The 15,430-nt window shown below is 30.8% G+C and overlaps 1 protein-coding gene and 1 long non-coding RNA gene across 2 annotated transcripts in view; one reads left to right on the top strand and one right to left on the bottom strand.

Annotated features, from left to right (window-relative positions):
* Positions 1-12,309, top strand: part of LOC143075994 (EH domain-containing protein 4-like) — a 42,136-nt gene extending 29,827 nt beyond the window's left edge. Inside the window, exons 5-12 of the mRNA XM_076251606.1 lie at positions 511-651; positions 1,683-1,843; positions 3,385-3,486; positions 4,120-4,265; positions 8,406-8,571; positions 8,916-9,028; positions 9,366-9,450; positions 10,128-12,309. Coding sequence (XP_076107721.1) covers positions 511-651; positions 1,683-1,843; positions 3,385-3,486; positions 4,120-4,265; positions 8,406-8,571; positions 8,916-9,028; positions 9,366-9,450; positions 10,128-10,181 — 968 coding nt within the window. The 3' untranslated portion in view covers positions 10,182-12,309. The remainder of the gene's footprint in view (positions 1-510; positions 652-1,682; positions 1,844-3,384; positions 3,487-4,119; positions 4,266-8,405; positions 8,572-8,915; positions 9,029-9,365; positions 9,451-10,127) is intronic.
* The window catches only part of LOC143075996 (uncharacterized), a 284,414-nt gene continuing 279,464 nt past the window's right edge, over positions 10,481-15,430 (bottom strand). The window contains exon 2 of the long non-coding RNA XR_012978500.1: positions 10,481-12,941. This is a non-coding gene — a long non-coding RNA (uncharacterized LOC143075996). The remainder of the gene's footprint in view (positions 12,942-15,430) is intronic.

Here is a 15,430-nt window from a genome sequence, read left to right as displayed (position 1 = left end):
CATGTGGGTTTTGATTGCTCTGTGAAGGGGACATAAAGGTGTACAGTTGTCTGTCTGTCCCAAATTCCATTTGGCACCAACTTGAGTCTTTTTCCAATTTTAGTAAACTCATACACACTTCTAAGAACCACAACAAACAGACAGAGTTCCAATTTGGGTTCTGATTTATTTAAAGTTTTAGAATCATGCCTCTTTTTAAATTGAAAAATTGAAAAATTGTCAACCTTTAGGGGGGACATATGTGTCCATTCTTCTTCTTTATTTCTTAAGTGAATTTCAACTTTTTCAAAATCCAAGGATTATTTTCCTTGGTGTAGTGCATGAATTTATAAAATTGACAATGGCATAGAATACAAAGGTTACAAAATTAGGTTTGGCTAAATGGTCTATCAAAGAGCAAACAATAAATTTTCTTACAGACTTTAATTATCAAAGTAAGTGTAGATATGCAAATCATATAAGAAATAATGAAATATATACTAGATGATAATTTACTCTCTTCACTTTCAGGAGTAACAGACTACCTCACAACAGAAATCTCCACGTCAAAGCAGAAGAAATTCAGCTTAGTGACATTTGTAGATACACCAGGGCTTGTAGATGGAGACATGAAATATCCATTTGATGTCAACAAGTCTATCCTCTGGCTCGGTAATATTATATATGAAAATATAAATAATTAGTTTTAAGTGAATAGTGGAAAGATTATTATACACACATTTAATCAACTTGGCTGTCTGTCTGTCAGTTCGTCCAACAAATATTTTCATTGTACTTTTCTCATAAATTAGAAGACAGAATGGACTTAAAAATTTTCGTCCCATATTTCTCCAATGTTACTATACAGAATGACTTTATATTTATAATTAAGTCTGCAGCACACATTAATCAATCTATACATGTGTGACTTGTGTATCTGTCAGACACCTAGTTCCTGTTTCTGTTCATTTAAGTGTGAACAGCAGTTGGTTTTTAACACAAAAATGTTGGCAGTATTTTTTTTTAATTTCCACACCAGTTGAATATTTAAGTTCTGGATTTAAGAAATGTATTTACCATTTGTAATCCTCCCCCAGGTGGTGTTTGATTGGTAGCTAGGTTAATTTTTTCACAGGCAGCTGTTGCATAGATGTATAATTTAATTTAAAAGCAGCATTTTGAAATGTACACGCAGTATATTCCTAAATATTTGACAATTGAAAAAAATGTACTGTCTTGGTTTTTTTAAGAGACTAATTTTTGAATTTTCAAACCAATTTATTGAAAATACCTATTTAATCTTTATGATGAAAAAATACCATAACAGACATGCATCTGCCTGATAGATCAAAGAGCAAGACTTGAATAAGAGGTTTCTGTCCACCCTGCCAGCAATTTGTTAAAGTTTGTGACTAGGTCATTTTAATGGGAACCACTTTTGATAAATCAATGATATTTGGTATGTAGTTGTATTAACATTGGCATATCTTGATGTATTGGACATTAAATGATTCTGTACCTTCACCTAATGGTGCATTGACTTGATGTTTTTGTCATATTTTTAGGATAAAACCTTTATAAAGTGTTGATAGGTAAAATGTATGTTGTTTTTGAATTCAGATTCAAACAGAGGTAAAAAAAAAAAAAGAGTGTTTTTCAGATTTTTTATAGGTCTTTCAACATTATTAAATTTTCTTTTTCAGGTGACTTAGCTGATTTGATATTTGTGTTCTTTGACCCTATTGGCCAGGCTTTATGTAAGAGGACTCTCAACTTGGTGGAAGAACTGAACCATAAACATGCTGATAGGATTAGGTTTTACCTCAGTAAAGCTGATGAGGCTGGACATGAAAGTGATAGGCAGGTTAGTTAATGTGTAATTCAGTAGAAAATTGTCATGGACCAAAATTCACAAATACTATGAAACTTGCAGAATTAGGGGGTTCCTGATAAGAAATTAAGTGCAACGTTTATAAACCTAGTAAAAGAAATCTTTGCACATGTGTTTGTTTTGTCCAGTGAATATGCAGGGTAAATAGTTTATAAAAATTCATGAAATAAATTAGGTATTATTTACTTCTCATACAGTAGTTCCTGAACAAAATCATATAACTGTGTCCTTGATCCTATATCATTTGATTTATATTTTAGTATTTGTGTTTTCCAAATTCACTTAATGAGTGCAAAGGGACATAAACCAAGAGAATTGATTTATTCATCAGTTTCATCAATGTCGAAGAAATCTACTTGAGTGGAAAGGGCTAAAAGTCTTGAAATTTTTTTTTTTTGTATAGCCTGCGACATTTATTGCAGAAAGCTCGACATAGGGATAGTGATCCGGCGGCGTTAGCTAACTTCTTAAAAGCTTCATATTTTAGAAGGTGGAAGACCTGGATGCTTCATACTTTATATATGGATGCCTCATATTATGAACTTTCCATCAGTCACATGTCCAATGACCTTGACCTCATTTTCATGATTCAGTGACTACTTGAAAAAAAGTATTGTAATATTAAATTCTCGTTAAAAAAGTAAAAGTTAAAAAGTAATAGGATAACTATATTTGGTATGTGCGTACCTTGCACAGTCCTCATGCCCGTCAGACAGTTTTCACTTGACCTCGACCTCATTTCATGGATCAGTGAACAAGGTTTAGTTTTGGTGATCAAGTCCATATCTCATATACAATAAGCAATATATTCGGTGTATGGAAGGACTGTGAGGTGTACATGTCCAACTGGCAGGTGTCATCTGACCTTGACCCAATTATCATGGTTTAGTGGAGATAGTTACAAGTTTTTGTGTTTTGGTCTGGTTTTCTTATACTGTATGCAATAGGTCTACTATATTTTGTGTATGGAATGATTGTCAGGTGTCATCTGACCTTGACCTCATTTTCATGGTTCAGTGGTTAAAGTAAAGTTTTTTAGTTTTGGTCTTATTTTATAATCTAATGTCAGTCTCGCAGGTTTTATTTGACCTTTGACCTCATTTTCACGGTTCATTGCTCAGTGTTAAGTTTTTTGTGTTTTGGTTTGTTTTTCATAAACTATAGACATGCAGTAGATCAACTATATTTGTTGTATAGAAGAATTGTTTGCTGTTCATGCCTGCCTGGCATGGTTCATCTGACCTTGACCTCATTTTCATGGTTCATTGGTCAATGTTTAGTTTTCTTGGTTATTGTTAAGTTTACGTGACAGTTGTAATAAAGCTTTATATTTAGGACTATCAACATAAAAGCAATGATTAGTAAAGAAGGCGAGACATTTCAGCGTGTGTACTCTTGTTTCTTAAAGGGGATAAAATCTGATTTCTCAAAAACCTAATAATGACTGGAAAAGGGAGATAAATCAAGGAAATTGAAATGTTTTAATTTGTCATAAAAATATTATGTATTTACAGAGAGTAATGATGCAGATTGTCCAAGAGTTGTGTAAAAGACCTGGATTAAACAGAACAGGATTTGACATGCCAACAATTTATGTTCCAAATATGAATTCCAAGGTATGTTGCATGTAAAATGTGTTTTTTACACAATTTTGATTTTGGTAACATTGAAGTGAGGCACATTATAATTACTTTGCATTGTTGCCTTTGATATTCAACCATATACAACTAAGGCAAAAATGCAAAGAATGCTAGAGCCTTGCAAAACCAACCCTAAAGGCTCCTTTGCGAATTAATTGATAAATCTACAAATTTTTTTTCGATTTTGCTAGAGGTTCATGATGTCATTTTCTTATTTCTTCCCACCATACAACCAAGCTGCATCAGAGTTGACACTAAAAGAATACTTGACCATCCACTTTATTCCATGGATATTTAATTTATTTATTTTTAAAACTAATAATAAATAATAGTTATCTTCAGAGTTGTCCACTTACTAGTATTTCTTAGTAAAAAAATGTATACAGTAATTATAATTAATTGTAATTAATAAAAGCTTGAATTGAATAAAGAGAAATTCCTTTGTCTATAGTAATAAAATAAAAACAAAACTAATAATATTGTTAAGTGTTGCCATTCAAATAATTTAAAAAATTATCAAAGTTACATATAGATGAGACATATCTCTGTGTCGACATCCTGGTCTTTTATAAACCTCTTGGTCAGTTATTGTACTTTATTGTTTGTTAGGGTAGTAGATGTGCCAATCAGATAGAAGAAGTATGCAAGGATATTGAAAAGACAATTAACCAGACAATTCAGACTACACTCAACTCCCTGGAGAAAGATTGTGATCAAATTGCAGAAATTGTTGAAGATAAATTAGAAAAAGACAGGTAATGACTTGCCACAACACTACATGTTGTTCATTTTAACATGGCTTATACATATTTTTCATATTTGATTAAGTGTGGAAGTATGAAAACTGCTGTAAAACATTGAAACAACTTTTTAAATCATTATTTCTTGCAGATATTGGGGATATGCAAAACAAAACATTGAAAAAGACATATTTTACATTTATGAGGATACATAGGAATAAGGCAATTTGCCAATGAGAACTATCCACTAAAGGCAACCATATGACTTTCAACAATGAGAAAATCCCATACTGTATGATCGGCTATAAAAGGACCTGACATAAAAAATGTGGAACAGTTCAATTTAGAAAACTAACGAACTAAAAATTTTCTTGAAAAAAAAGGATGAAAGAATATATATTGCAGCTAAATAATAATATATCACTAAGGATTTATTATTATTCATGAAATAACAGTTTTTTGTCGAGCCTGCAACTTCTGGCGGCGCGGCGGCTTTAGCTAACTTCTTAAAAGCTTAATATTTTAGAAGGTGTAAGACCTGGATGCGTCATACTTTGTATATGGATGCCTCATGTTACAAACTTTCTGTCAGTCACATGTCCAATGTCCTTGACCTCATTTTCATGGTTCAGTGACTACTTGAAAAAAAAGTTAAGATTTTTTGTAATGTTAAATTCTCTCTTATTGTAAGTAATAGGATAACTATATTTGGTATGTGCGTACCCTGCAAGGTCCTCATGCCCGTCAGACAGTTTTCACTTGACCTCGACCTCATTTCATGGATCAGTGAACAAGGTTAAGTTTTGGTGGTCAAGTCCATATCTCAGATACTATAAGAAATAGGTCTAGTATATTTGGTGTATGGAAGGACTGTAAGGTGTCCAACTGGCAGGTTCATCTGAACTTGACCTCATTTTCATGGTTCAGTGGTTATAATTAAGTTTTTGTGTATTGGTCGGTTTTTCTTATACTGTATGCAGTAGGTCTACTATATTTTGTGTATGGAATGATTGTAAGGTGTTCATGTCTAGCTGACAGGTGTCATCTGACCTTGACCTCATTTTCATGGTTCAGTGGTCAAAGTTAAGTTTTTGATTTTTGGTCTATTTTTATACGACCGCAAAAATTGAAAATTTTTTGGTTGTATATTGGTATGATGTTGGCGTCGTCGTCGTCGTCATCCGAATACTTTTAGTTTTCGCACTCTTAACTTTAGTAAAAGTGAATAGAAATCTATGAAATTTTAACACAAGGTTTATGACCACAAAAGAAAGGTTGAGATTGATTTTGGGAGTTGAGGTCCCAACAGGGACCAAAAAGGGGCCCAAATAAGCATTATTCTTGGTTTTCGCACCATAACTTTAGTATAAGTAAATAGAAATCTATGAAATTTAAACACAAGGTTTATAACCATAAAAAGAAGGTTGGCTTTGATTTTGGGAGTTTTGGTCCCAACAGTTTAGGAATAAGGGGTCCAAAGGGTCCAAAATTGAACTTTGTTTGATTTCATCAAAAATTGAATAATTGGGGTTCTTTGATATGCCGAATCTAACTGTGTATGTAGATTCTTAATATTTGGTCCCATTTTCAAATTGGTCTACATTAAGGTCCAAAGGGTCCAAAATTAAACTTAGTTTGATTTTAACAAAAATTGAATCCTTGGGGTTCTTTGATATGCTGAATCTAAAGATGTACTTAGATTTTTGATTATTGGCCCAGTTTTCAAGTTGGTCCAAATCGGGGTCCAAAATTAAACTTTGTTTGATTTCATCAAAAATTGAATAATTGGGGTTCTTTGATATTCCAAATCTAACTGTGTATGTAGATTCTTAATTTTTGGTCCCATTTTCAAATTGGTCTACATTAAAGTCCAAAGGGTCCAATATTAAACTAAGTTTGATTTTAACAAAAATTGAATTCTTGGGCTTTTTTGATATGCTGAATCTAAACATGTACTTAGATTTTTGATTATGGGCCCAGTTTTCAAGTTGTTTCAAATCAGGATCCAAAATTATTATATAAAGTATTGTGCAATAGCAAGAAATTTTCAATTGCACAGTACTCAGCAATAGCAAGAAATCTTCAATTGCACAGTATTGTGCAATAGCAAGAAATTTTCAATTGCCACTATTGCGCAATAGCAAGAAATCTTCAATTGCACAGTATTGTGCAATAGCAAATATTTTCAATTGCACAGTATTGCGCAATAGCATGAAATATCTAATTGCACAATATTGTGCAATAGCAAGAAATTTTCAATTGGAGTTATCTTTCTTTGTCTAGAATAGTAGTTGAATCAACTTAAATCATTGTTTTATACAATATACAATGTATATTCACTTTTACTACCAACTGATAAATTAAAACAATCTTTACCATTCAGTGATAACAAGCACTTTATTTTACATTTTAATATTTTATGATGTATTTAAATGAGTAGTTATTGTTGCAAACTCCATTAGAAATTTGAATTGAGATCAGTTTTAGAAAAAGGGAAAGGGGGATGTGAAAAAAAAAAGGGGGGGGGTAAATTTCTCTTATTTCAGATTTCATAAATAAAAAGAAAATTTCTTCAAACATTTTTTCAACAGTATAGTGAATTGCTCAAAGGCAAAAAAAATATTTTAAGTTCATTAGACCACATTCATTCTGTGTCAGAAACCTATGCTGTGTCAACTATTTAATCACAATCCAAATTTAGATCTGAATCCAGCTTGAATGTTGTGTCCATACTTGCCCAAACCGTTCAGGGTTCAACCTCTGCGGTCGTATAAAGCTGCGCCCTGCGGAGCATCTGGTTCTAATATCATATGCAACTATATTTGGTGTATAGAAATATTTTATGATCTATATGTCAGTCGTGCAGATTTTATTATACCCCACGCAACGAAGTTGCGCAGGGTATAATGTTTTTGACCCGTCCGTCCGTCTGTCAGTCCGTCCGTCAGTCCTGTTTCTTGTCATCGCAACTCCTCTCAAACCACACAACAGAATTTCAGGAAACCTTTTCAGATAATAAGGACATACTATGTAGTTGTGCATATCGACGGGAAATTGCGATTCAATTTTTTTTCTAGGAGTTACGCCCCTTTGAACTTATTTACTTTAATGTACTACTGCAACAGTTTGTCATCGCAACTCCTCTCAAACCACACAACAGAATTTCATGAAATTTTGTAGATAATAAGGACATACTATGTTGATCAATGTTTAGTTTTCTTGGTTAATGTTGAGTTTATGTGACAGTTGTAATAAAGCTTTATATTTAGGACTATCAACATAATATCAATGATTAGTAAAGAAGGCGAGACATTTCAGCGTGTGTTCTCTTGTGTGAATTGATGGGGTGTGGTGAATCACAACTTTAACTTTTCATCCGCGTTCACGTTTCTTAGGGCTTGTATGTAGACTTTATTCATGATTAAATACAATATTTACTCAATCCACAGAATTGAAATAAATATACAGTAAGTAAAGGTAGTAAAGCTAAAATGGGGCTACGGAACCCTTAAGAGTAAAACACTACATACAAAGGAGTAGTAAGGCCCGATTTTGGCCCCAAAATATAATTGTTTTTACAAAATTGTTAAAATGTAAACTTTTAGCTATTTATTGGAGTGTAGAATACTTCTGCTACAAAAATATTGGCTGTTTTTGACAATATAATGCACATATATCGGGAATGAGCATCATTAAGTCATTCTAAATTACTGAAATCTTCACAATTTTAGCATTTGAGTTTAATTTTAGACGGTTTTCTTCTTAAATGGAAGTCGCCACATTTGTGTTCATTCTTAATATTTAAATGTAAGAGGTATTTATGAGAATACATAACATATATAAAGGTTGAGCATTGTTGAGAGTGAACACGGATGTGGCCACGTTCCTTTTCGACAAAATCCATCTGAAAAGTGACATATTAGGGCATACTTGATAGATTTTCATATTTAAGCTTGAATTTGAGCATCTAAAATGACTAAATCAGTTCAAATCTTTCACATTAAATAATTGAATCAACTGAAGTAGGCAATTAAAAAGAGTCCGTAATCTTTTAGCAGATAACCTGAAATTTATGGTGAAAATCGGCCTAAGTTATTACAGGACCTACTCCTTTAATAGATAATAAAATTATAAATGTTTTACTTTTATTTTCAGTGTCACAGCCTCTGTGAATCTTAAGGCAAAGTTCCGTGGAGCATTGTTTGGTTTTATAGGCATGCTGTTACCATTAATATTACTAGCAACTTATTTAGTGAGCACAAAATCTGAAGTTGTAAAAGTTCTTGGTGAAGACATTCTGGCAACTATGTCTCTATACTTGGTAAGACTTTGGACAGAAGTCCTTTCTTAGATAAGAAAAATTTGTTTTATATTTCTCTTAACATTGTATAGGCAGTCAGATAGTTCTTCAACTTCCCAAAACGTTTTCCGTGTTTGAAGGTCCGTTGGCTACAAGATATTGAAAAAGAATAAGTTGTGATTTTGTATTATTCAATCATTAATGAAAGTGAAATAATTATTCGCTTTGAGCAGCCAGTTCAGTTTACTTTTGTCAAATTAAGCTAAGAAAAATTTCTGGTGCATTATTCACTTGCAAAAAAAATAGTTGCTTAAACTAAAACTAATATTTTGAAGAATGCTCATGACATCTATGTTTCTTTTTAGGGCCCATTAGCTAGAGCATGGCAGAAGGTACCAGCACAATACTCACAATATGTTATAATAGGAATAGTTGGTGTGGCCCTCATCATGTTACTAATAGCAAAATTTGCTTCATCGTAAGTATTCTTGTGGGAAATATACATTTTGTTGTTTATTTTCCTTCATTTATATAGAGTTATTGAATCAAATGGAATTTAAAACTTACCATAAAAATATAACAAAAAATGTTTAATAAAAAGAGAAAGAGCATTAATTTTTACTTAACTATATTCATTGAACTGTAATCAAGAAACTTAAGAAAACTTGTATTTTTTCTTACAAAATGAATTGGGTCCTAAAATGCTCATGCCTTGATTTGGTATGGTAAAATTTAACTTTGTATTCTTATATTACTATGATATTTAGGACACTTAACAGATATAACATTTACAAGACTGATGTTTTTATTTACAGTACAAAACCTACATTATCAAGAAAACAGAAAAAATCTTTATTGGAAGTCAGAGATTATGTACAGAATACTGTTAAATCTAAAAAGGTATTATTTTGTTGTATGAAAATGTAAATATTGTTAGTTACAAAGTGCACTAGTGACCTAATACGGAAAATATGGGGTCGATAATTTCCATATGGAATAGTTGAAAGATTAAATTTGTACAAATCTGTTGAAATTTGTGTTCCTTGGTAAATATCTTGCATAAATATTAAAAAAAAAAAAGAAGATTTTGGGTATAGATTAATGACCAGAAACCTAAAAATTGAAAGGACCAACATAGATCTATACATAATAAAATGGGCCACTGAAAAAGATCAAAGTTTTCGTTTAAATGTAATTTCAATGTTTTGAAGGTACATGTATTATGAAAAAGTACTGTTTTACAATTGTACAGATATTTTGTTATATATGAGTATCGACAGATATAGAACTCAACTGTATGCAAATATATATATCAATACACCTATTTAGATAATTTAGATAATAAAAAAAAACAAAAATTCAAAGTCTGTAAAACAGATTGAAATTTTCTTGGTATTAAAACCCCACAAAGCAGACCAACATTCATCTTTTATTTCATATTTAAATGATCTAATTATATTCAAAACCTTGTATATGTACATGATATATATATGTGCACTTGCATAAGGTCGATTTCTATGAATTAGGAATTAATGTTAAGGGGGTGTATATTTATAGAAATATTTTTCATTTTCCAGCAAAAACTTTATCAAGAATATCTGAAGCAAAGTGTAGCTGACCATGATTTATGATGACGTTTTACTGTAGGCCAAATACATCAGATTTCATCAGAATTCATCTCCACACATCTACAACAAATATACAATGTTATCATTCTGTCATTAACCTATATAAATTTGATGTTAATATTGTTGTAATGAAATTATATGTGCCTTTAAAGACGATATTATTAACAAATGCTGAAGTAATTCTTTTATATTTAATTCAACAGAATGTCTTTTACCTTAATTAATCGGACATCAAGGTATTTTGATTATACAAATATAATTTGTTGACAGGAATTTTGAAATAGTATTGTTCATTTCTTTAAAAAAAAAAAAGGAATTAAATATTTCCAATATGAAATTCCGAATTGAAAAATTAGACATATTTATGTTCTATAATTAATGGTGTTAAAACATTGTTTAATATTTTTGGTTGTATAGGCTGTTTGTCTTAGTTGATTAGTAGTAAAGGCTATTTTTAACAGTTACTTTATGGTTGAGGGAAATGTATTTTATCAATTATTTTAAAGATAATCATCTTCTTTTTGTCTTATAAAGAAAACATGAAAATGTGTTCAGAACTTGGAAAAGGCCAGAGATTTTTCATAGTTTGTGCTGAATTTTATTTACCTGTGTCCTTGTTTTAATATGACGGATTAATTATTACATGTCTAGATTAAAAAAAAAACAGTCATCTGATTTCAAATATATGTTGCAAGAAAGAAATTTGAAATAACATTTATAAATGACAAATTAATTTAATCAAAGTATAATTTTTGATGATACAAGGTTTAAAAAAAATATTGTTAGTCAGAATATTTTTCCTATTCTTGTCTCTATTTTATATTTGCATCTTATATGGTGATGAAATGAAATGTGTTTTGTTTGATACAAGTTGTTAGATAGAATTAATTATGTCCCTTTGGATTTTTGAAACTTATTTCTGCTTTAGTTGTCAAATGAAGAGACAATATATTTATTTACCTATAATAAGAACAATTAGGGTGAACATTCTCGGGTAAAAAAATATAATGCATTTTCAAATCCTTAAATCCACAATCTTTACAAAATGGTGCTGCTTAACCGTTTACAGTATTTATTTGTTGAGACAGTCAAACATGTACAAAAATACCTCATTTGAAATGTTCAAAGTCTCATAAAGATATCATTCCATTATTATATATTTTGCTTGAAAGAAAAATAATCATTAAAATGGAAAGTACTCAAAATCATATTCCTAATCCAAAAGTGTTCATTCATTTTTAACAAAAGTATTTTTTCAAATGTAAGAAACACATCTATGTATTATTGCCGTATCTTTTTAGACGTGCCAATTAAGTTTGCCAGTTTTTATTTATAACATCTTGAGAAAAATCAGAAAAAAATTGCAAGTTTAGCTGTAAAAGCTTTAAAAGGCATTGTTGTTGAAAGTATGAAACCAATATGACAATTAAAATTGATATGATAATAAATGTAATTTTGAGAGTCATAAATTTAACTAAATTGAAACAATTGTTCATGATATGAGTGTAATTAATTCTTTGGTATTGTTATATAGTTTTATACTTCAAATGTATCAATTTCTCCAACACCGTATTCTTACTTTAGATTGTTCCAGCATGTTCACACGAGTTTTTGTCTGAAAATGTACTTTTTAAAATACTGTTCTGTTATGATTTCAGATAAGGGTTTTAAAATATATTGATACATGTCATACTGTACCCTGTTAAGATCTTATGGTAGTATGACATTACTTTCTTGCATCAGTTATTGACAACAGTCAATGAATTACTTGAAAAATGAAAGGTTCATTTATACCATTGGTAGAAAGCTTACAACGGGTACAATATTTTAATGTTTTAACATGATTTATCTATAAAGTTAAATTAGTAAGATAAATAAATTAATTTCGAAACTAATTTGTACTTAAAAATTATTAAGATTAATTATGAAATAGTTGCAAGGATGTTGTGAAAGTTAAAACTTTTGCAGTATTTCATTTCATTTTGAGAGGATATGTTGGTGCAGATTAATGATGAATTTGTTATGCAATTTTACAAGGCAGCTGTTGTATATATGTTACAAAGGACCAGATGTTTTAGTCTCCTAGAACTTTATTTTTGTTGATAATCACAATAAATGCCAGAAGCATTAATTCTGTGTGTTATTTATTACTTAGCGTAAAGTATATTCATTTGAACCTAAATAGATATTTGTAGAGGTCACTTTACTGTCATTTAAGAAAGAGAGTGCCTAACCCATATCACAATCTCTTAATATGGCGTAAAAATTTATGAGAAATTGGCCGGACAAGATCACCACAGTTGACATTGAGTTGTCACCACACCAAATTGTTTTGTAACCACCAATGCCTATGTGAATGGACAGCCTCCAAAATATCTCCACAATTTAAAATGAATTTAAAAGAGAATATCAAATATCTTAACATCCACAGCAAATTTTTGATTAACAATTTGATGAGCCAGTGATCACACTAACAATATTCTAGACTTGTGACAAACACTTAAAACATTACAGAATTGAACTAATTTAGGCAAAAACACAGTTGAAAGTTTCAGGATTTAATTTATTCAGGGACAAACTATGTTTCTGGATTGAACAAAGAAAAAGAAGAAAACTAAAGTTTAGAATATTGTTACATACAAAAGTTAATCAAGATACAACACTATAATAAATCCAGTTGCTGAAGTTCATTTGGCAGGTTGACACTGTTTATGATAGGTAGACAACACTATTGCTCCTACTTTCTCATGAATGTCCACAAATCTAAAAAAAAAAATGGCATTAGACATTTTTAGCTAGTCAATTTTGTGCAACTATATTTTATTTTCCAATACCAAAAAGTCCAATAAAGGTAAATTATTGTTAATGGTGAAGAAAAAAATTCAAATGAAAATTGGTGTTGACATGGTAGAAAATTTAAATGTATTTGGGTGTAATGCCATATGACCCATTTGGTACTATCCTGTCAAAAGAAATGATGATGATGGAAGTTTTTAACGACCTTGACCTATCGTAAGAAATAACCTATCCCTACACATTGAAGGCAAATAAGAATCTTGAAATATTTTATCTTATTTAATTATACCATGTGTTTGATGGGATAAAAAGCATATGGTCTCCATTGTAAAGGAATGCAGTGAAAAACAGACCTTGATGCAAAAGAAAATGTACTTGTAGCATTGTTTCGGGGATGACCCAAACTGAAGAATAACCTCAAAGGAACTGGTTTAATGCAAGTAAGTTGCTTTCCATTCATCAAACATATGAAATTGAGGAATTGCATGGGAAAATTTTAAAACACGTCAAATTGTTAAATAATTGATCATAATCGAAATAGGTTAAACTATGGTCATAATATTGACTGTAAAATTTTATAATCGATTACAATTTGTTTTAAATAAATGATTATTGTTGAAAAAGTGACGTTAAATTTGGAGGCAGGATCGCCTTTAACTGAATTGTCTTGAACTATATTTGATACTAGAGAATGAGATAACAATGCATTCTTATATCAGAAAAGAGATGCGCCAGGAACCTCAACAAAGGGACATAAAGTTACAGATTTGATAGGTCAAAAATTCAAAAATAGTTTGTTTCTAGAGAAAGTTTTTGAAATGATTTTTTTTTATACAACCGCAAAAAGAATATTGTGTTTGTATATTGGTATCACGTCGTTGTAGTCAGTGTCATCCATAGACACTGACTTTCCGGACAATAAGTTTAGTTTAGGTGAATGGATCTCAATGAAATTTAAACACAAGGTTTGGGATAATTGATTTTGGGGTTATGGTCCTAACAGTTTAGGAACAAAAGGGGTCAAAATAAGTATTTTTCTAGTTTCCAGACAATAACTTGTGTAGGAATTAGGGGCAAAAAAACAATATTTTTTTTAATACTTTGTATAAATTGCCTATTTCTTGACCAATTCAGTGGGGTTTTATTGTTGAATTCTTGGGGTTCTTTTATATGCTCAATCTAACCGAGTATTAATTTTTTGAAATTTAGTCCTCGTTTTTAAATTGGTCAACATGAAGTCCAAAGGGCCCAAAATTGAATTATTGAGGTTCTTTGATATGCCGAATCTAACCGTGTATTTAGATTTGTAATTTTAGGTCTCGTTTTCAAATTGGTCTACATTAAGGTCTAAAGGGTCCAAAATTAGATTTAGATTTTTGATTATGGGCCCAGTTTTCAAGTTGGTCCAAATTGGGGTCCCAAATTTAACTTTATTTGATTTCAACAAAAATTTAATGTATGGGTTCTTTGATATGCTAAATCTAACCATGTATTCTGATTTTGGGGCCCTGTTATCAAATTGGTCCACATTGAGGTTAAAAGGGTCCAAAATTAAAGTTTGTTTGATTTCATAAAAAAAATGATTTCTTGGGGTCTTTGATATGCTGAATCAATCCATGTATTTAGATTTTGGATATTGGCCCATATTAGGTATATTTATCAAGCTGCACCCTGCAGAGCATTTTATTATTACATATACTCATTTTACAGTTTAGGAAGTTGTTCATAAGCCCTGAAAATTTAGACATTTATCAAATTTCAATCATGCAAAGGATATATTTCTTGCCACCATTAAGCCATTTGTTTAACTTAACAATTATTGACTTTTTTTAGAATAACTTTTGTTTACAAAATTACTTCATATATGAAAATTTTAAAAAAATACAAAAATGTTGTTGAAAACTAATCTCAAAAGGAAATTGTGACATTCTATAAAAGGCTCTGAAATTGAAATTTTTTTGGTCGTATATTGGTTTGACGTTGGCGTCGTCGTCTGCGTCGTCGTCCGAATACTTGTAGTTTTCGCACTCTAACTTTAGTAAAGTGAATAGAAATCTATGAAATTTTAACACAAGGTTAAGGACCACAAAAGGAAGGTTGGGATTGATTTTGGGAGTTTTGGTCCTTACATTTTAGGAATTAAGGGCCAAAAAGGGTCCAAATAAGCATTTTCTTGGTTTTTGCACTATAACTTTAGTTTAAGTAAATAGAAATCTATGAAATTTTGACACAAGGTTTATGACCACAAAAGGAAGGTTGGGATTGATTTTGGGAGTTTTAGTTCAAACAGTTTAGGAATTAGGGGCCAAAAAAGGGCCCAAATAGAATTATTCTTGGTTTTCGCACAATAACTTTAGTATAAGTTAACAGAAATCAATGAAATTTTGACACAAGGTGTATGACCACAAAAGGAAGGTTGGGATTGATTTTGGGAGTTGAGGTCTGAACAGTTTAGG

The sequence above is a fragment of the Mytilus galloprovincialis genome, chromosome 5 (genome assembly GCF_965363235.1).
Source record: "Mytilus galloprovincialis chromosome 5, xbMytGall1.hap1.1, whole genome shotgun sequence".
Lineage (NCBI taxonomy): Eukaryota > Metazoa > Mollusca > Bivalvia > Mytilida > Mytilidae > Mytilus > Mytilus galloprovincialis.
This window is presented reverse-complemented; position numbering and strand designations above follow the sequence as displayed.